A 22182-nucleotide genomic window follows, 5' to 3' on the forward strand; every position below is an offset into this window, starting at 1 on the left:
TTAAAATATAAATATTAAAATAGCTTAAAAAGATATATATTAGAAATAATAATTTTATATTAAGTTTTTAGTTTTATAAATAATAATATAAATATTAATATTATTATTTAACTTTATATTACTTATAATAGGGATTAAAGTATTATAATTAATATTGTAATAGTTTTAATAATAAAGACTATATACCTAGAGCTAAAGGTCTTAATAGATTTAAAGTAATAAGGTTTATTTATATAATTATTAATAGCTTTAATAATATATTAAAGCTAGCTATATTTATAATAAATAGCTTATATTTTAATTAACTAAAGAGATTAAAATCTAACCTTGTTATATAATAATTTTCTATTTCAATATTAACTTTTTAATTACTTTTATAATACTTAATTACTTAAAGATATTAAAATATTAAAAAATTATATATTTATTATTTTTATAAAAAGAAATTTAACTATAAGTAATAATAATTATAATTAACAAATTAATAAGTTAATTAACTAATTTATAACTAATTAATTAATTAATAATATATTAATAATTATAATAATTATATTTTATAAAAACCTTTAATAAAGCAATTAAAATAATATAATTAATACATATTAATATATCTTTTAATAAAATTAAAATAATCTTAATATAAAAATTTATAAGTTTTATAAAAATATAAAAAGTATTTATAATAAATTCTAAGAAATAATATTAAATAAATATTTTTAAAGTATTATATTAAATATAAACCTTTATAATTAAAAATATATTAATCTTCTAATTTTTAATTATAATATTTTTTTTTATTTAATTTTTTTTATTTAATAATAATATTAATAAAAAGATTAATTTATTAAAAAAAAGTTTTTTTTATAAAAGGCTTTTAAAAAAGAATAAAAAAAAAATAAGTTTTAATTAATAAAAAAAATTTATTTCTTTAAGATTAAAAATATAATTAATATATAATATAATTTATAATTCTTAGTATAAGTATTAATACTTTTTATTATATTAAATATAAAAATTAAAAAAGTCTTATAGCTAGGATTTAGCTATATAGCTATAGGTATATTTATAGTAAGAAATAAGAGGTATTAATATTATAGGCTTTAAAGAGATTAATTCTTAGAATTAATATTAAAGGTTAAACTTAAAAAGAGTTAATATTAAGGCTTAGCGCTAGACTTAGAGGTAAAGAAAAGTCTATAAGTTAAAATAATTAAACTTATTTAATTAAATATATAATATATATATCTTAGCTTATATAAATATATAAATAATAATAATTTTAGTTATAATTTTAATAATAGAAATATTAATATATTACTTAAAATAATTTAATTTATTATTTTTTATATTAAAAAAGTATTATTTTAAAAATAATATAAGTTATTTTATATTTTAAGATTTATAAATTTATTATTAAAAAAATATTAATTTCTTAATTAATAAAAGTTAATTAATAAAAATTCTTTATTTAAAAATATTATTATAATAAAATAAAAAAAAGATATATTAAGGTATTTTAAGCTATTAAGTATTTTACTTATATATAAATATAAGGTTAAAAAAGGATTTTACTTATAATTATTATTTTTTTTAAATATTATAATAAAAAAAACTTTTTAAGCTTTATTTTTAAAAAATATTATTTATTATTATTTATTATTTAATTACTTAATTATTTTTAGTATTTTTTATATTATTTATATTTTATTATTAAAATTATTATTATTTATATATTTATATAAACTAAGATATATATATTATATATTTAATTAAATAAATTTAATTAATTAAACTTATAGACTTTTATTTATTATTAAGTTTTAAGCTAATATTTAGCCCTAGCGCTAATTTCCTTTAGGTTTATAAAAGTCTAATATTAATTTTAAAAGCTAATTCCTTTAAAACCTATAATATTAATAACTTTTATTTCTTAATATAAATATACTTATAGCTACCTAGCTAGATCTTAGTTAATTATAATAAGATTTTTTTAATTCTTTTATTTAGTAATATAAAAAGTCTTTATAATTATTATAAGTATTATAACTTATACCTCATATTACTTATTATCTTATAAGTCTTTAAGGAATTTAATATTTAAATTATAATAATTTTTTTTATTTTAATTTCTCTTTAAAAGCCTTTTTAAAAAAAGCTTATTATTAATAAAATTAAACCTTTTATTAATATTATAACTAAATAATAAGAAATTAAATAAAGAAAAAATAATATAATTAAAATTATAAGTTTAATTAATATTTATTTATTATATTATATATTTATTTTAATACTTTTAAGGCTATTATTTAAAAGTATTATTTATAGCTTATTATATATACCTTTTTTATTTTTATAAAGCTTATAAACCTTTTTAATAAAATTATTTTAATTATATTAAAAAGTTTAATAATAAATATTAGTTATATTATTTTAATTAGTAAATTTAATATTCTTATAAAAAGCTATTATAATTTTCTTAATATATTATTAATTAATTAAATAATAAATTATTATAATTATTATTAATTATAATTAAATCTTTTTATATAAAAATATTAAAAATAATTTAAATTTTTTTAAGTAATAAAAAATTATAATTAAAAGTTAATATTAAAAAAGATTATTATATAAAAGGGATTATAATTTTTTTAATAAATTAAAATTTAACCTATTTAATATAAATAAAACTAGCTTTAATATATTATTAAAGCTATTAATAATTATATAAATAAATTATATTAATTTAAACTTATTTAAATCTTTAGCTTTAAGTATAAAAGCCTTAATATTAAAATTATTTAAATATTAATTAAAATATTTTAATTTTTATTTTAAATAATATAAATTATATAATAATATTTTAATTATATTATTAAGAGTTTAAGAGTTTATATATATATTTATAATATATTAAATATTAAATATTAAATATTAAATTATTTTAAAAACTATAAAAAAAATATTTATATTAAGAAATTATTATATAATATATTTTAATATTTAAAAATTAATTATTAAAAATATATAAAAAAAATTAAAATATTTTAAATTATTTATTTAAAATATTTAATATATTTATATATTATTATTTTTTATAGTATATATATATATATAATAAATAAAGTAATTAATTAAATATAATAAAAATTTTTTATTTTATATTTTTTATATTTAATAAATATATTTTTTATAATTTATTATATTTTTATTAAATAATATATTTATATTTCTTTATATATTATAAGCTTTAAAAATAATTAATTATTAAATTTTAATATATTATATAAATATATATTATTAATTAAATAAAATTATAATATTAATAATTAAATATTTAATTTTAAAATAATATTTTACATATATTATATTATTTATTTTTAATAAAAAAATATATTTTTATTTATTTTATTTTTATTTTAAATTTATAAAATTTATTTTTTTTAAATTTATATATTTAAAAAAATAATTAAAAATATATTTATATAATTTAATAATTAAAAATAAATTATAATTATTAAAAAAAGTAATATAAATAATTAAATAATTTAATTATATTTTATAAATATAACTTAATATTATTTTTTTAATTAATATTAAAATAATAGTTTTTTATATAAATAATTTAATAATAATATAAATTTTAAATAATTTAAATACTTTAATTAATATATAATTAATTAATTAATTAAATTTTATTTTTTTTTAATATTTAATAATTATAATAATTATTAATTTATTAAATTTAAAAAATTTTATAAAATTTTTTTTATTTAATTATATATATTATTTAAATTTTTTTATATATTTTAATTTTTTATTATTAAATATTTTAATATATTAAAATAATTTTATAATTAATAAATAAAATTATTAATTAAATATTTTATAATTTATATTTTAAAAATTAAAGTTTTTTTTATTTTTTTATATAATATATAAATTATTATAATAAAAAAAAATTAAATTTATAGTTTTATAAATTTTAAAATTTTAAAAATAATATTAAAATTTAAATTTAAATTTATATATTTTAAAAAATATATTAAAAATTATTAAAATAATATTTTGAAATATTAAAATTATTTTTTTTTAAAAAAAAATAATTATATATTTATTTAATTTATTAAGTATTAAAAATATAAAATTTTAAAATATAATTAAATATTTAATTAATATTAAAAAATATAAAAAAATTAATTATATAAAAAAATTATAATAATAAAAACATTTATTAAGTATATATTAATATATAAATAATATTTAATAAAAATTAAATATTATTAAATATTTAATAATATAATATTTATAATAAAATTAATTAATATATAAAAATAAATAAAATAATCTTTAAAATAATATAAAAAAATATAATAAATAATTTTAATTAATTAAATAATTTATAATATTTTATTATTATATTTAATATTAAAATATATTAATTTAAATTTTTAAGTAATATTTATATTTATTATAATTAATAAAATATAAAAAAATATTTTTAAAATTTAATAAAGATTTAATTATTATTTATAAAAATAAATTATAATTAAATATAAAAATATTTTAAAATTATTAAATATATTTTTTTAAATATATAATAAATATTTAAAATATTTATTTAATTAATTTTTATAAATAATTTTAAATAAATTTAAATAATTTAAAATAATTTAAATTTAAATTTTAATAATATTTTTTTTATTAAATATTAAATTTAAATTTTATATTAAATTATTTTTAAGTTCTTTTTATTAATAAGGTTTATATAATATATTTTAAATATTTATTTTAAATTACTTAAATTTATTTAAATTTATTTAAATAAATTAATTTAATAAAAATTTTAATTTAAATAATTATAATATATTTTTAAAATTTAAATTTATTTTTAAAATTTATTTTTTAATTTTAATTTATATTTATTATTATTAAATTTATTAAAATATATATTATATTTAATATTTTTTATTAAATATAATATATATAATATAATATTTATATAATTTATTAAATTATTTATTATTTTTATAATTTTTATTTTTAATAAATTATATTAATTTATTTTTTAATATTAAGTCTCTAAAAGTTAATTACTAAATATAAGTCCTTATTATTATAGCGGCTTCTTAAAGCTCCTTTATAATATGCTAGTAACCCCTTTTCCAAGCACCGATCGGAACCCGAGCCATCCCGAACCAATTCACGTCTCTCCTTGGCATCGCCTCCTTGTGCGTCAAGTGATCGATCGTCACTGGCCAAGCAAACAACTGCCCCCAATTGACTGCCACCAAGGTCCCGTGATATCGCGTTCACTTCGTGAATTTGAGTCGACGCCTCAACTGACTTGCCGCACTTGGCATTTCAGGCAGGCGAGGGCGTTGCCTCCAATCATTACCAACGTGCTTCTTCGGCAACTCAGGTGTCGTGGCGAGCACCCCAACAACAAACAAGGCCTCTCCCTAAGGCAAAAATCCCAATCGATTAATCACTCTTCATTCCACTACCCACGAAGCTCATCAGTGTACAACGCCAAACATGCAGCCCGACAGCCCCCAGACCCCTTCTTTGTATCTCAACATTCAAACTGCCGACCCCAATGCCGGCCTTGAATTTTACATTGAACTTGGCTTTGTCTCTGTAAATGAATACTCGGACGATAAAAACAAGGCCTTCTGTCTGCCAGGCCCCAACCATAACATCTGCCTGATGAACCCCGCCAACGCACGCTTCAAAGAGTTTATCCGCCCTGGCACTCAAGCTACCGACGCGACCAAGGTGACCGAATGTCTCTTCTCCATTGCCGTTGAAGATAAGGAGGCGGTGTACAAGTGGCTGTCCAAGGCGGTTGAGGCTGGTGGTATTGCAGACCCCTATACATATCCAAACTACGGAGCCGACTGCGGCATGTATACTCGCAGCTTTGTTGACCTGGGTGGACACATGTGGGAGGTGGTGACGCTCATTGGAAGCTGCGGCGGCCAAAAGGCTGACTGTTAATTTCGACTGCTCTTTTGGCAAGTTGATTGATCATCAGCTATCAATCATCGAGATATATTGACACCCAAGCATAGCTGATGAACCTGAGGTTTGAGATGTTTTGGGCAAGCTATTGAATTGAAACCATCATCGGAATATTTCTTCGCTGGACATGTGACCTCCCAGGAGTTATCATTGCATTAGACCTCGTGAAGACCACAGCCCAGATGCCTGATGCCCATAGCCTCCAGCTCATGAATCTGTCCCAAATCCGGACCAACACTTCGTTTCTGTAGACTCCTCAGTGACGTCTCGCTCACCTTGGTCTTTGGGATCAACTTCGGCCCCTTCTGGTCGAGAACAGTAAGGATATGGGCAGCAGCCTGAGTAAAGAGGTTAGAGAGTAGCTAACAAGGACCCAAACCATTGCTAACCTTGGCATTGATGGTAAGCGTCTTCGGGTCGGGGTTCTCAATCGTATCACAAGCCTGGTGATAGCACGGGTCCTGCTCAACCGCGGTACCTGCTAATGTCAGAAAAGAAAATAAAAACGAGAGAGATCCTACCGGTATGGAGGAAGCCAAATGGCTTGTTCAAGATTTGCCAGAAAGGAGCATAGTCGCTTCCATTGGTGAGGGAAGCAGGGGTAACTTCGAGGCCTTTGCTCTTGAAGTAGTCGACGAAGAGCTTCTCTGTGACTTCGGAACCAGCCGGGGCTCGGACTCCATGAGAACTTCCGTCGGTATCGGCAACGCCAAAGAAACCCTTGGCCACCATGTCGTAGTTGAGATACACGAGCAAATTGTTGACCTCCTTCGCTGCAAGGTTGGAGCAGTAGTATTTGCTGCCTAAAAGGCCATTTTCTTCCGCACCCCACCAAGCAAATCGAATCTTGTTCTTGGTCTTGTACTTTGAGAGGGCCAAGAGGAGCTCAAGAATGAGTGAAGTGCCGGAGCCTAAGCGGGTCAGCTTGTTTGTAGTCGCGGCTTGGGGGCTCAAGTACCGTCATCATTGATGCCAGGGCCTGCTTGAACGCTGTCGAGATGGGCACCCAACTACACTTGTGAGCTCTCTGAAACAGGACAATGGTGATGTTTGGCCTACCATAATCACATTGTGAGGGTCGCCGCCTTGTGTCTCGGCAAAAACGTTCTGTGTAATTCTCTCTTCAATAGTCTGTGACTGTTGGAAGTGGGCAGTGATAGTTTCGCCAGCCTCGAGTCGTTCCTTGATCTTGACGCCATCGGCAAGGGTGATGAAGCCTGCAGGCACATGTTTCTTGGGATTGGGCTCACTAAGCGAGCCAGCCGTGACATTGGTGGTGAGATCATGGTAAATGATTACCGCAGACGCACCGGCGGCGGCGGCAGGGATCACCCGACCGGCCAGGGTGCCTCCAGTAGGGCAACGGTAACGCTGGACGAGGACAATCTTGCCCCTGACGTCCAAGTTGTCATATGAGGAGGCGTCACATCCGGCGACACCCTCGGGCCCAAGGACGATCTCAGCAGTGATTCCCTCCTCGCTGGTCGAAGGAGAATAGGTCAAGCCGTAGACGTAAATTGGTTCGTCGTCCACCTTTAGCTCGATAGAATCCACGAACGCGAAAAGTGCGGGAAAGTTCTGTTTCCAGACCTTTGCTCCCTTGACTTTCGAGATGCGCTTCCAGATGTAGTCAACCGATGCCTCGTATCCTGGCAGTCCGAAAGCACGGTTCCCTCCGTTGTCAAAAGCGATGTCGTTCAGTGCCTCCAAGTTGCCCATGAGGCTTCATAAATCGTCAGCAGGTAAAAGCCAGCATAGTTTTTGGGGCCATAAGACCCAGATCTGGCCCTTAAAACTTACTTCTTGGTTTTGATGTCGGACTGGAACCGCTTGGAATCAAGCTTGGGTCGTGACTTCGCCCAAGTAAGACATGGGGTCAGTGACAGCAAGGCCGCTGCAGTGGTACCGAACTTCATGGCTAAGAATACACTATGATCGTGCACTTACAGAGATTCGATCAAGCAATCGCAAGAGGCGTGAGAAAATATTGCCCTGTTGCGGGATCCCACTTTATATCCGTGGCTGCGGCCATCCTTGCACCAAAATGTAACGTCATACAATGCTGATACTAACTCAGCAATCATAAGTCTCGATTTCGGCTCAAAACCTGCAGGACCAAGCAAAAGAAGGAGGGGCTTGTACAAAAGGTCTCCTCTGTCCTCTACGCGAGTGATGGCATGTTCAAGAGTTTCCCATCGGATATGGAAGGTCCATAATCCTTGCCAAGAAAGGCGGGAGCTTTGGAACCCACTGAGTAAGCATGTACCATTCGGCCGCTGGTCATGAAGAAGGGATTAGTGGCCAGGAGGAGATGTTGTCGTTGAGCAGTGACGTCTAATCTTGTCGGGATCGCATGGGCTTCTCCGCTCTATCCACCTACTAGGCAGTGCGATCTGAATGTTGAGAGGCGGAGAAGTGCAATGATTAGTGAGAAATGGTGTTAGGAACGGCTTGTTTGCGGTTACACGCAGGCTCATGTGCCCGAACGTTGACATGGGTTCGATTCGCGTATACTCCGAAGAGATAAGTGTAACCGGGATGAGAAGCGAGCCGTAATGGTGAGACGCTGTTCATTGAGCTTGCCATAGCTCCTAGGAATGGCGATCAGTTTCTTTGTAGACTGATTTGGCAGGTCAGAAAGCATCCCAAGGCCTTGGCTGACAGGGATATGAAACCATAAGAATAACCTTATGAACAAAAGTTCCCTGAAGACACTAAGGTCCAAAAAGGCATGAGATAGCCATTGATGGACGATACCCCGCTTCAAAGTTGGATGTTGCCTGCACGCCGTTCTTCGAGAGGATTCGCCTGAGTGATTTTCGATCGGTTGAGAATTTTGTGCCTCTGAATGCCGTCTATCTACTCAAATAATCTTGCGTTGCTCGTATTTCTACTATCAGACGCCGGCTCTGGTCGCTTGATTTTCTGTCTTTTCGTTTCCCTCTTCTCAGCTCTTTGTCATTGACGCTATTCGCAATTTCAGTAGCCTCATATCTAGATGTCCGTAGTTCATCCCTTCAAGATTTTAGGCGTAATGCAATTCGTATGGATATGCAAAGTTCCATTGCCAGCAATCACTTATCGCCTGAGTCATATTGATATTGCTTCTGGTGTCTGCTTCCGCTAGCCCAACTTATCCCTTCAACTGTGGAAGGCCTCGGTCGCTACAGGGGTGTCAAGCCAATTAAAATGCAAGCATGAAAGGTACATTTTTCCCCTCCTAAATTAGCCTATGATAGAAGTCCCAACAATATTTCGAGTTACAAAGTGCAGCATTCCATGCTCACATTTCTTGGTTGATTGCCGGCGCCACAGCCGCTTTTTATTGCTGCTAACCGACGCCAACGACCGCCTTGAGCTCCTTGACCTAGGCTGCCTACATGATGATCCTAACAGGCCGTGCGTCTTCTCTTTGCGGATGTTTTTGTTGCTGGGCAGTGTGGGGATATTGAACAGGACCTTGGCACTGCGATCCAAGTCCTGGGTCCACTGTGTAAGGAATGCCTTGATGGGTCCTTGGGAGTCCCCCAGTCAAAGGACTGCTGCTTGTGCGTGATGATGGGCACAGTGATGTTTCTCAGCTCGACCATCCTCCTGGCCGCGGTAGGAGAGCGGTAAAATACCTCGGAGTTGAGGGTGGGGAGCTTGCCAGATTCGAGGTAGGCGACGATCTCTCTTCCGGTGACAGCACGATGAGTCTCTTGCTTAGAGGCTTCGTCACGGAGCCAGTCACTGGTCTCTCGGAGGACCTTGTTGACCCATTCTTAGTCCGAGACAGGGTCAGGAACCGGACAGTCATCATCATCGTCATCTTCGTTGTCTACAGCGAGATGGAGGTGTCGTCTCTTGGGAGGGGAGCCGTCAATATCTGGGGTCGACTTGTCCAGATTCGCGCCAGACTCACCACCGTTAGGCTCGTCATGGCCTGGCCGGGGGTGGATCTTCTTCCTGGCTACCGGTAGGGCCCGGGGCGTCCGGGTGTGGCTATTGTACTTATGACATGTCAGGCCAAATATTGCACCCACCTACCCACCCACTGACTAGGTTGCTTACCTGACCAATGGCATGTACGTAAAAGGCGTGCCATTTCTTCCTCTCGAGTGGGCTCTCTGCGAGTCAGCCACCCCCCGAGCAGCAGCCGAGGGGAGTTGACCAGGAGAACTTGCTTCTCGGTGCCGGCCACAAAGATACACATGACGTTCGTGCACCTGAGCCCATCGAGGACGCTTACAAGTTCGACAGGAACCGCAACACAGGCGACAATGGTGACAACGATAATGACCAGGACCACGGCCACAACCATGATGACGACGCCCAGGACCAAAACAACCATGACCGCGAGCATCTCGACATCCACAAGTGTACACCTGCAGCATGGAGCCAGAAGAGGATGTGAGCATTGTACACCTGATCGGTCTGGAATGATCGAGTCTAACAATACCTTTTGACATAGCAACCTGACGCTTTCCTTGAGTCATGTTGTGATACCATCAAGCACCTCAACAATGCAATCCGCACGGAGGAAGGAACCATTGCGAATCTTCACCTTCACCTCCAGAGCCTTGAAGAGGGCCACAGGGAGGCTGTGTCAAAAGAGGCCGAGGCCATCAGACATGCCACGAATCACAGGATAGCCCTAGAACATTTAAAGCGGCTGGTCAATCAACACAGCGACTGTTGTGCTCCTATCATTCAACTTGGCATCGCTGATACTGAGACACTTTTCGAGCGCACAAAACTGGCCGAGGAAGAGGCTGGGAAGGTATGCATGGAAGAGCTAGAAAAGTTCAACACGGCTCGCTAGGTCCAGGAAAGGGCCGAGAGGGAGATTGCAATCTACCGACAGGAGTTTAAAGAGTGTCAGCAAGAGATGCGGAAGTATCAAGCCGCTCTTACTGCACAGCATTTCAGGCGATTAGAGAAGGATAACTTGGATGGGATATCCCCGGAGGACCTTTCGCAGCTCGAGATGAATCTTCGACGCTTACTTGCGAGCAGGGGTAGAAATAGGGCAGAGGGCGAAGCTGATGGTGAGGAGCCAACTTGATGTCTGTCTTGATATGACTGCCTGGTGGCTGCTTGGATGATTTGCACTTAATAACTATCGATAAAAGTCCCATCATCTTTGAGGTTGCCATAAAAAAACACTCTGCCGACGCCTGTAGGTGTGGTCATGATTTGATGTAGCCGAGGTCGCCCAGACGTGTGCTTGATCATGAATACTTAGTCCACTCTCCCTAACAGTCCGTCCCTTGGGTCGACGCTATTTTTATCTCGTATTTGAGTGCTTCTTAATCAAGTCGTTGCATATACCTCCAATGAATTGATCCCCCAGTCACCGTCCAGACACTGGACAACGTAGCGTTTCATCCATTGCTTCTGGTGGCCGGCGAAGCATCGCCATATCACCCTGCCATAACCTCTTATACAAGTCTTATGAGCAGCCCAGGAACTACGCTCATGTCTCTTTGGGGGACCGGAGGTCGGACGAAACCTAAAACGACGACGATAATCACAGCCGAGGTAGCGTGGGCGGTTTCTCAAGCCTCTACTTGCCACCCAAGGCTCCAGATGGACATAGGTACAGTCATCGCCCCGCCTCAGCCGGAGAGGCTATACTCGTAAGTTTATCTAGATCAGCAGTCAAGTCAAGTCCTCAGTGGGCCGCCCCAATTGCATGGAGTCCTCTCGCTGGTTGGAACACTGGAGCCCAGCCAGGGTGCACATTTGGCCGACAGCATCTTTGCTGAGAATGAATCTCAACCTTTATTTGCACAGATTATCATCTCATTCCAGACTTCCAGAGGATCGGCGTCACTCTGCAGGCACCAGTTGGCGTCTCGATTCCTCACCTCACCTTTTTAAATTGAGTACCAAGATACTTAACATGGGTTGCTCTTCCTGACGTAGACTAGAATCTTGAGCAAAATATCCAACCAAGGTTCTCTGGCGCAGCTGCAAAGCAGTGATAGCCCGTCGTAAGTTGAGCAACGCCCAGATGACTTTGTGGCTAGTTAATTTTCGACCAAGTGTCAAAACTTCTCATAATTGTTCAGTAGACACTCCCTTAGACAATTTCAACCACTCATAAGCTTGTTTCAGCATTCATCTGTTAATTTTGCCACCCGCCTGCTTCGCAGTCACATAGCCTCTCTGCTACGAAAGCAATCCGCCCTTGAACAACATAGACCACATGTCCAATAGTGGGAATTGAGTTGACGGCTCGCCCCTTTACCAACTCTCCAGTCGCTGGATATCAAGCTTCACAGGATCTTTATCGTAAGTTGATTCATATCGCCACGCCTGACGAGTGTACGGCTTGTCAGTGGACAAGCCAGATGCTCCATCTGGAGGGACAATAAGACCCCCCTGGTCACTTCGCTCAGAGGATATGATGAGATGGGAGATAATCATCTGGCTATCTGGCTATGTGAGAGCGAGCTTTGGCAAAACGATGACCGGCTAGGGCAGGTCAAACATTCGGGGAAAAGGGACATTCGAGCGCTGGCGGCCACAATTTACTGACAGCGGACACCTCTTGGCTGATGCACATATTTTCCACTCTGGTGTTCAAAGAGAAGTACTGAAAGCAACAAAGACATACCCAAGAAGAAGCGAGTGATTTTAATAATACTCTTAGATTCAAAGTCAAGGCAAAACTATCATCTTCACCAAATGTCATATCTTGGCCAGAGACTCCCCCACGGCTAATCTTCTCTTTTTCTGCTATGGTATTGGCCTGACATCATAATGTGTTGATCACCATGTCTTGTGCTATTGTGGCTAATGACCTCTTCTAGAGACATAATTCATCATAAGAAGCCAAGTTCTTATCATTAATGACGTCTCTAGAAGAGGCCATTAGCCACAACAGCAAAAGACATAGCGATCAACACATGACGACATCAAAACCCAGCACCGTAAAAACTGGCCTTCTCCTCCTCCACAGGTTCGTTCGGTTGTTCTGTAGTTGGTGTTTCCACCAGCGCCAACCGCGGCTCCTTGGATCCGACAATGGCATGTGTATGGGGGTAGCAGAAGGAGAGTCTCCAACTGGTCGATAATGTCTTTGGCATGCAATGAAGTGTAGTTCTCGGAAACATCTTCAAGGTCCAACTAGCCCGTGTATCTATAGTAGCAGCAGACGAAGGTCCCCCGTCTAGCCCATGATGCCCTTGAAGAGCACCTTGCTTCAAGGCTCAGTGCCCCCTCCAGGCTCTTGGAGTCCTGTACGATCTTCTCTAACAAGACTCCTCAGTCCTTTCTGCATTGGCTGTACGCCTCGAACGTTTCCGCGTGCTTCTGGCCTCATGCCTTTAGCTCCTCGCTTGCTTTCACAGCCATCATGGCTGCGTCGCTGCCCTCCATGTCGGCTGCGGCCTGCTCGGTCGAAGGGGAGGAGAGGCATTGGGTGAATGCGTTGATCCTATATTATGCCCCCTGTGTCGCAGTTTTCACGCCATCATGGCTCTACCACTTTCCTCCCTGTTTGCGGCGGCCGGGGCGACTTCACTCGTCGAGTCGCCAAGTTGAGGCATTATGAAGACAATGTAAATAATGCTTCATCAAGCTTGATGCGAATCTTATGTCGAAAGGTCCACCTGTGGTGCTCCGTTGGGAGTGCTTCAGGGGGCTGAAGTAACCTTCATGGTAAACATGAAGAGGCTCAGACCAAAGTAGTTTTGGTTTTCAATGGGAAGTTCAGACCGGAATAGTCTTGGTATTCGATGCGGAAGCCTGGACCGCAGCTCGTCCTTGGTTTCAGGCCACGGTGAGAAATGCGCCGTACGGCTGGGGTGGTCCTCATGCTGAACATGAGAGCCAGGCATCGTGGGCGAGTCGGAAGATGAGACCAGGATGGCCGCAGAGTAAGAGCAGCTGAGTAGATAGGATCCGGCAAGCGCGGAATAGTGTTGAGGGGCGATTGAAGACTCGATAGATGAGCCGTGGCCTGCATGGGAGTGTCGGTAAACCGTCACGGGTGTTGCAGTGCGTAATCAGAGTCTCGAGCTCGACGATGAACGGCTCCACGTTGTTGAATAGCCTCTTGTAGTGAAACAGAAGGACGCCATGTCGGTAATGGGGAAAAAACACCGTTGGGTCGAGAGCTGGAACGGCTGGAGTTATAGCGCTGAAGTAGATCGGCCGCAGAAGAGCGCGGTCCGGACTTCGGGCGGAGCCGACCTAGGGCTCCGGGCGAAGCCTGTCTGGAGCTCCGGAGACGGCCGGTCTCGAGGACGTGCGGAATATATATAGTGCTGAATAAAAGCAAACCGAAAGATCGGTCGACAGACAAGGTCCTCCTCAACTTGAGGACCAAGAGGGCGGCCTTGACAAAGAGGGGCAACACAGGAGCCCCGAGGCTGGCGAAATCCGATGATCTCTGGAAACCTCATGTTACAGGTCGACGCTAGTTCATGACGCGAGAGAATGTTCGCGAAGTAGAGGGGACAGGCGAGTGGCAGCTTTTCGGAGGTGCCCATGAGGCGGCTCAGCATTCCAGAGGGAAGTAAGAGGGATCCCTGAGCGGAAGGGGAGTCCAGCCTCATGGCGGTGATGGTGTCGGGGCCAGAGTCGCCCATGACGGTGGCACGATGTAGCCATCTTTCTCCTGAAAAAATGCCCTCAATGAGAGACGGCCGGCCTTCACAAACTCGCGGTTTAAGGAGCTAGTCTGGGGGCAGGCTCTCAAGCAGACTCAGAGCATCCGTCCCAAATGCCGGACGAAATGATCCTCTGGGATAGTGACAGGGGTCAGTAAGGGTGATAGCGGTGGCGGACCGGAAGCGGCCTTATTTTTCGCGGTATGAATGAGGTCGTAGGATACCAAGGTGTCCCAATTGACTGTGAGTTGAAAGCCTTGACGGCCGAGACTAGCGACCAAATTGTCGAGTGTGGGCCCTGGTTCCTGGCTGGCGGTTGTCCAGAAGAAGTCTTCGTCTGTACTCGCAAGGAATACTTCCATCTGCTTCGTGTCCAATGGGAACGTTGCAGGGAGGGCACAATAAGAGCTGTAGTGGGCACAAGGCGCAGTAGGAGTTGAAGGGTCTGCGGATGAGGTGTTGCTGTTGTTGATCTGAGTGAGGCCTCTGATTCATGGCAGCAGAGCACACGGTTGTGATGTCGGTCGATCTGATGATGGCCGTGATATGCTCGCTGGTGCTGAACAGAAGTCTGACAATACTCCATGGCTCCAATGGCAATGTTCGAAGGTGGGGGGGGGGCGGAATTGCGATGGGCTTCCAAGAGCCTTTGGACCGCTCTTTATCGCGTTAGTTGTCAACTGCAACAGAGATACTAGAAGGGGAAACACACCAAATCTGAGACTCTGATACGGATATGTATTGGTGGTTACATCTTTCGCTGTTGTGGCTGATGGCCTCTTTCGGAGACATCATTGATGACAAGGGAAAAAAGTCTAGGCGAGTGTGAACAAGTAAAGTTTGGTCAGGATAGTGACACGCCTGGGTAAGTCTGAAGAAGAGAAGTCCAAGCAAACGAAGTTTAGTCAAGGGGGTAAGACAAGCTTGGGCATACGTGAAGAAGAGAAGTCTGATGGAGGGAACCCTGGCCAACCATGGGCAAGAGATATTTAGCCAAGAGGGTAAGGGAAGTCTGGACAGGCTTGGAGAAGAGAAGTCTAGCTAACTTTAGACCAGAGGAATGAGGGCAAGTGAAATGTGGTCAAGTCGAGACAAGATAGGTTTGAGTAAGAGAGACTAAGAGGACAAGAAGATGAATCAGGATAAAAGCGTCAAGGTAAAAAGAACAAGAACACTTACAAGACAAGACTTTGTGCTCGATGAAACGGATGACTGGTCAACCAATCGGACACGAGCGGAAAAGTTGATCCACAGCGCAGGCCTATCAGATCTAGCTTGTGTCCCCCACACGAGCCGTGAGACGCGATGCGATCATGAGATGAATCTCATGGTGTTGAGAAGTTGGTGCCTGAGGCGACCACCCAACAGGACGACATTCGGCATTGGTTGTGAAAGTGGATAGCCTCTACGCACCCGTGGACCTTGATTAGAAGCGTCTTCTATCTCAAAGTCATGTTGACATGGCGTGATGCTACATCGGAGTAGCCGAGGAGGTAGCAACCACTACTATGTAGAGGGGAAGAGATTAGGAAAGATAGACGTGGCACGTCAAGTCTTGACTCATGGTCCCCATGTGAGGCACTGAAGAGTATCTGTTTCCGCTGACTCACAGTTCGTAGTTGGCATGACCATGGCGGCCATCGCATCGGGGTGCTAAGATTACACGATCGACGTCACCGATCTTCGTGCCCATCTTTACCCTACATAAAGCTTCATCGGATGAAAAAATTGGCGGAATCTAGTCGAAGGGCAAATGAGAAGCTCTAGGACCACTGAGTCAGCCTGACTCATCGCGAATATAAAACGAACACAGATACAACGGCACGTGAACATTGCCGAAATATCGATTAGATAGGTCAAGGGGGCTTGCTACCCCCAAGCCTTTTGCCTAAACCAACATCACCACGGGTCAGCTACAGAAGGAGTCAACCTCCCTCTCACGGGTCATCGACGACAAAACGACAGAGCTTAACACGCGTAAAAAGAATGTAATTACCCCCTAAATTACCCTTGAAGTGGCCAGGTCTATTTAAAAAACACAGAGGTGCCTTGACGCTTGAGTGATGCTCTCAGCTTCATTTAGAACTTGCCTGTAAGCTCATTTATAAGCTGTGACATCGTCGTCACTGAGATGCAGCAGGCTCACAATAAGGTCAGTGAAGAGCTGGGTAGATAAGGTGATGAATCCAGCGTGACGAGATAATCTCGGCCAACTTCAGACGCTCAAGGATGGCCTCAAGGGAGCTTCGTGACAAGAAAGGAGCAGTGAAAATAGATATTGAAAATCTGGAAATCTGACGAGAGGGCTATTACGGTAAACAATGAGCAGTGTCAGAAAGATGGTCCTAATGGCTAGTAGAGTTGACCGCATACTACTCATGGTGTCTTCGTCATTCTCTCTATTAGCAATTCTCGGGTAGCCTCCGTAAGGTTGACCTAGCATGGTGCCCAAGCCAGCTCCAAGAAAAGCTTTTAGAGCTACTCTATTGAGTGATATATCAGCCCGGGCCCATGACGGACGTAGGAAGAATGGGATAATTCGACCTTAGTCGTTCCACTTGTGTATTTACCTTCCCTAGGCGCTACTAACTGCTGTGCTCGTGAGAAATCACGGCACAGTTGCAACTGCTTCTCCTAAACGCTTGAGGCACGGTAATACTTATATTTCGTAGTGACTATAGTTAACTAGTAGGCTTGATAAACTTCATTCGATGACTGCATTGCTTGTGCTGGTTGAATTGTGGCGACCCACCTCAGTAAACGCGTGGTTTGAATGATATTTGGTGGCATAGGTAGTCCTGGATGTCTATTTAAGCTGTTAAGAAGGTATTTGGATGCTTGTTGAGAGTAGAAGCGCTCTTCACTTCATCGATTCGGTATCACCCTCGTGTCATGGTACCTTGAAGAATGAGTGAGTCATATGGATAGCGTTTCCCGCTCTGAAACATGACAATGTTATGTCGAAGTAACTTGGAGGCACCCAGAAACAAATAGATTCAAGGAATCATGATAAGCTTGGATGATATGCTCGACTTTCTTCCACGACTCTAGGGGATATGCCTGGAATAGGGCGTGGAAACTCGGTGTGCACTCAATGAATGCTATGTAGGTTGGAATTTTGTTGTCGTGTGACGGCAAAGAGACAGACACTGGCAAGACACTGAAGAAACCCAAAGATGCAGTATATTAAGTAGGTAACTGAGTCGACTAGACGCGAGTAACCTCTCGGATGGAAGAAAGCGTATCCCCTATGTAACAACCTCCATGAAAGTTAACAGATATGTGAAGTGAAAAGTAGACAGACTACTGCTCCATTGTTCCTAAGACATGACGCATCTCGCCGACCAGCTCACCTCTGATGGCCTCCAATGCCACTTGCTGGCGCAAATCAGTGAGGGTTTTCCTCTTGAGGCCCAAAAGCTTGGTCACCTCACTCCGTTTTCGTTCAATTTCTTCCTTGTTGATTCCTGAAACCCCCTGGGACTGCACACGGTCACTGTATCCACGCAGGACGGTGGTGGCCATCCATAAAAAGCCTTCCATGACGCGCTTGACTTCCTCGTCGTCCTCCATATTCGCCGTGTGAGTCTGCGAGATTGGAGCCAACCAGTTGGATAGTAACTCGTGTCGCTGAGCGGCCAAGGCTGCCTCGTTGAAACTTCCCAGTTCCTGTTCAAGTTGGTGCAGGCTCTCCTCCTCTTCCTCAAGATACCGGCCAAGAGCAACGATGTCTTTGCGTGGAAACGATCCGAAATGATCTTTGACAGAGTCGGTGAAAGTTCGTAAGCTTTGCAGGCGATGCATGACCTCTCCCAAGGCTTGATTGCCACCGTGGGATGAGCTCTGATCCATTCGGCATTGGCGCTTCTGGTTGCTGGAGGATGCTTCTGTGTCCATGTCAATGGTACAAGCACCAAGTGGCCGCTTGTTAGGGGTATTCACGGCATCTGATTTTGACAATGATGAAGACCCAGAGTCGGCCATGGGTGCGCGCCGTTCTTCAAACTCGGCTGACAAAGTTGATGTTCGGGGCATCGAACTGTCTTTCCCAATGGATCCCGCATCATCATTGGCATCGTGAACCAAGCTTTCTGGCGCTGCTGTTATTAGTTGCTTCTCTGGGCGGGCCCTAAGCTCCGATTCAAAAGATCCCGTCGCATCGTGGGGGCCGTGCAAAGTGCTGTCTGGAGGGAAGTCTGGTGCAATATGGAGCAGATCTGTGCTGGTTCCGGGGCGGAAAAAGGCAGTATCAGCCGATCGGCGATCGCGGCTCGGAGAGGCGGGTCCCAGAAGATCCCCTAGGAATTGTTGAGTCTTGAGAAAGGTCGGTGGCAATGGGAGACCACGTAGAAGATAGAAAAGGGCGTGCAAGACGTAATAACCACAGCTTGACCCATCCGATTGGCGCGGCCCAGCCTACATGATTCATTAGTCTAGCTCAGCTACAACACAAGACCACGAGAACCAGGTCTTCGTGACTGCGGTCAGATTCTCACGTCGCCGGCGGGAAATCGGCGAACGGTGATGCGACACGGAGGTGACAGGGTAAGTGAAGTATCAACACGTACCAGTTCGTGAAACTCGAAGGGCGTGGAGTCAGGGCTGAACCAAGAGCAGAGAGTTCTAGAGACATCTCGAGCACGACGAGGCTCTGGCAAAGGATCGTACCAGAGAACATGAGACAGTTTGAGATCAACCATTGCCAGTGTCCAGTGGCCCGGCTCTCTATGATGAAGTGGCACGAAGATAAATCGGATAGATGGATGTTGCATCCGACGAGGCCAGGCGGGTAGGGGAATAGCTAATTCGATAAACAAAGGATCAAAAACAAAGGAATAGTCGAGGATGTTGCTTTCAGGAAAGGTGTTGCGGGTGTACTGCATAATCTTGTTCTGCAACAGTTCCAAGGTGGCATCTGACAGCCAAGACCCTGTCGCCAATTGCTCGTGGGCATCTGACTGAGGATCTGGTACTTTCCTCGACCCCAAAGATGGAGAACCAACAAGAGCGGTCCCTGGAGAAGGGCGCTGCGTGACTCTTTGCATGTGTTGGTCGTTCTTGGTGTGGGGCTGTAGGAGTGTTTGCAACAGGTTAGAGGGAAGCTCGGTAGCTAAGTCGTCGTACTCGGTTAGCTCTGGAGGACTCGAGATGTCGCCTGCGGTTTGCTCTAAAGCAATGTATCGACCTAGCTCCAGCACGAGTGAGGTGTCTTCTGCTTCTAGGTTCGTGTTGATGCTCCCGTCCTCTGTGGAGTGCTCAGAGTAGCTAGCGAGACGCTGATTTTTGACGCCTGTAGGCTGCATGGGTTGATCGGTGACTGGAATCATCTCCATGCCCTCGATATTATCATCATCAGAACTGACCTCTCCTGCCTCTGCCACAGGGTCATTATGTACATTGGACTGGTTATGGGATGCCACTGGCAATCCTCCCTGCTTACACAACCGTAGAGCAGTCCCTGAGGTGTCTCGTGTCCAGACCATGGGTGTTCGCAGGGAAAGGGCGGCGTCAAATAGCCAGCCTCCGGCCTGCTATAAAGAAGGAAGAACAACTCCGCGCTAAGTAGCGGTCCGAGTGATGGTTGCCAGATTGAAGACGTCCACAGAAGATATGTTTTCCGCCGACATAATGGCGCCGCCTTTCCGTGGCCACGGCGGCAGCCAACCATCGCCCCCCTAAGCCACGTTCAAGTTGGCGATGCATCTGTCCCGACGTCCCTTATTCGTCGAAGGCCAGTCTGTCTGCAGCCTGGTCATCTTGCGGGCCACGGTAACGGTCTCTTTGAGGAGAGGTGCCTATTGAACGACTTAGCGAATAACGTCGTGCTGAGTCTCCTTGGGGTACGAGTTAAGAGAACTAGTGATATAGGGTAGGAGAGCCGGTCCGCATGCTGGTTCGTCCTCGACGAGATTATACATGAAGTCATAGAACTACCACCGAGTTAGTTCATACCAAGGCAAAAAGAGAGGAAAGGCCTAACAAAAGCCTTCCCGCTTAGGCCAGTTGGCACACAGCTCCATGGTGCTCCATGAGGAGAGTGAGGGCACGGCGTTGTACTAAGTGATCAAGCTGCCTAAGAGCCAGATGCTAGTAGAAGTGCTTCAAGAAATGGCGTCCGAGGAAGTTATGCAGGGAGTTATTGCGGCGGCGATCGAGGCGGGCGAGACACTGTCGATGCAGCCGACTTGGCTAAGGCTTAGGGCACATGCAGGCCGCTCAAACTGAGGATGCGCGGCGTTGTGGGAGCACCAGGGGGTACAGACCGGCCCCGAAGACGGGTAGTTAGGAGCATAGTGGGCAATGCCAATCACAAGCCCGTGAGGTAAAGACCATTCATTGAGGCCGCGTTAGTGAGGTGAAGCAGAAGCCGGTTGAACGATCACGTGGTGAACTAACATGAGGCAGGAGCGTTCTGCGGCCTCCAGAACATATAGTGTCTTATCCAAATGGATGCCTGATACACACTGGTTGATATGTATCAGGCACCAACAGTTACCTTGTCCTTGGTAAGCATGGTAGCTCATGGAATGACGTCATTTCGATCGGGCGCGAGTAATTTCACAGGTTGTTAACCCGCCCGCGAAATTTCAAGGCGGCCAAGGGAATTAATAGCAAGGCGGCTCACCTCTATCGATTCCCTCTTGCCTGATCGAAATCCTCTTATTTCCCTGGTTTCTATACTTATGGCCCACCCAGAACATATCAATCATAAATGATGGGTTATTATCATATGAACTCGTCGGGAGAAGCTCCAGCTGCATCTTGAACCATGATTCCTGTCCACGGCGTCTACCCGTACCTCCTTATCTACGCCATTAGGCATGATGCCTCCGATCAACGCAATTGGCCTCTCTAACTCGTCATCGGCGCACCTGGAGGTATAGAGGTGGCCGGTCTCATCAAACTAATAGGAACGGAGGGCACCGGCGTCATCATCCCGAATCATGGCACCGGTGCAGACCAGGCCGGAGAACCCATTGAGCCCTGTGGCATGCGCCCTTTGGCGCCCTGAATTGGTGCCTGTCGACCACCAGCAAAGCTAATCATGGAATCAAGCCTCTCATCTTGTAGCCAAGAAGCAAAGACACCGGCCTTGGCCTGGTCCTTGGGGTGAGCCGTCTTCTGGAGCATCACGGTCGACTTGCCCTCCTCAATGATCCAGTTGGCATCAAACATCTCCAAAGCTGCCAGTCGTCAAGCCCAAATTGAAGATGAGTGGTGATCCCCCCAAGACGACATTCTGCCGCCGGCTGCATTTCTGCAGGCCCAACCTCGAGTCCGAAAGCGACACAAGGTTTGTCTCCAGGACGAGAAGTTGTTGAGCAAGCTGGCCGTTTCCATCGGATTGAGCCGGCCAAGCTTCACAAGAAGCATCGCATCGTCCTCAAGCGCAAGATGCTCAGCAGCAAGGAGTATACTCTCCAGATGGTCAAGAACGATGGCAAGGTATCTGAATACTGGGATCCATCAACTCGCAAGAAGCGGTTCAGGTGGCCCGAGAGCCTGGTCAATGAGATCTTGGGCGAAACCTCTACACTATCGAGTGTTCTCGAGAGGA

General features: G+C 40.7%; 2 protein-coding genes across 2 annotated transcripts; one reads left to right on the forward strand and one right to left on the reverse strand.

Moving 5' to 3' along the window:
- Positions 1-5535: 5535 nt before the first annotated feature.
- On the forward strand, positions 5536-5997 carry NCS54_01501400 (Hypothetical protein; the record flags this gene model as incomplete). Its single annotated transcript, XM_053160127.1, has 1 exon — positions 5536-5997. The coding sequence occupies one exon, from the start codon at positions 5536-5538 to the stop codon at positions 5995-5997; it is 462 nt and encodes a 153-aa protein (XP_053016102.1).
- A 179-nt stretch (positions 5998-6176) lies between these two features.
- On the reverse strand, positions 6177-7937 carry NCS54_01501500 (Peptide hydrolase; the record flags this gene model as incomplete). The annotated part of the gene is made up of 6 exons (XM_053160128.1): positions 6177-6359; positions 6411-6499; positions 6543-6932; positions 6980-7031; positions 7081-7744; positions 7822-7937. The coding sequence occupies 6 exons, from the start codon at positions 7935-7937 to the stop codon at positions 6177-6179; spliced, it is 1494 nt and encodes a 497-aa protein (XP_053016103.1).
- Positions 7938-22182: the final 14245 nt, after the last annotated feature.

The sequence above is a fragment of the Fusarium falciforme genome, chromosome 14, assembly GCF_026873545.1.
Source record: "Fusarium falciforme chromosome 14, complete sequence".
In the NCBI taxonomy this organism is placed as follows: domain Eukaryota; kingdom Fungi; phylum Ascomycota; class Sordariomycetes; order Hypocreales; family Nectriaceae; genus Fusarium; species Fusarium falciforme.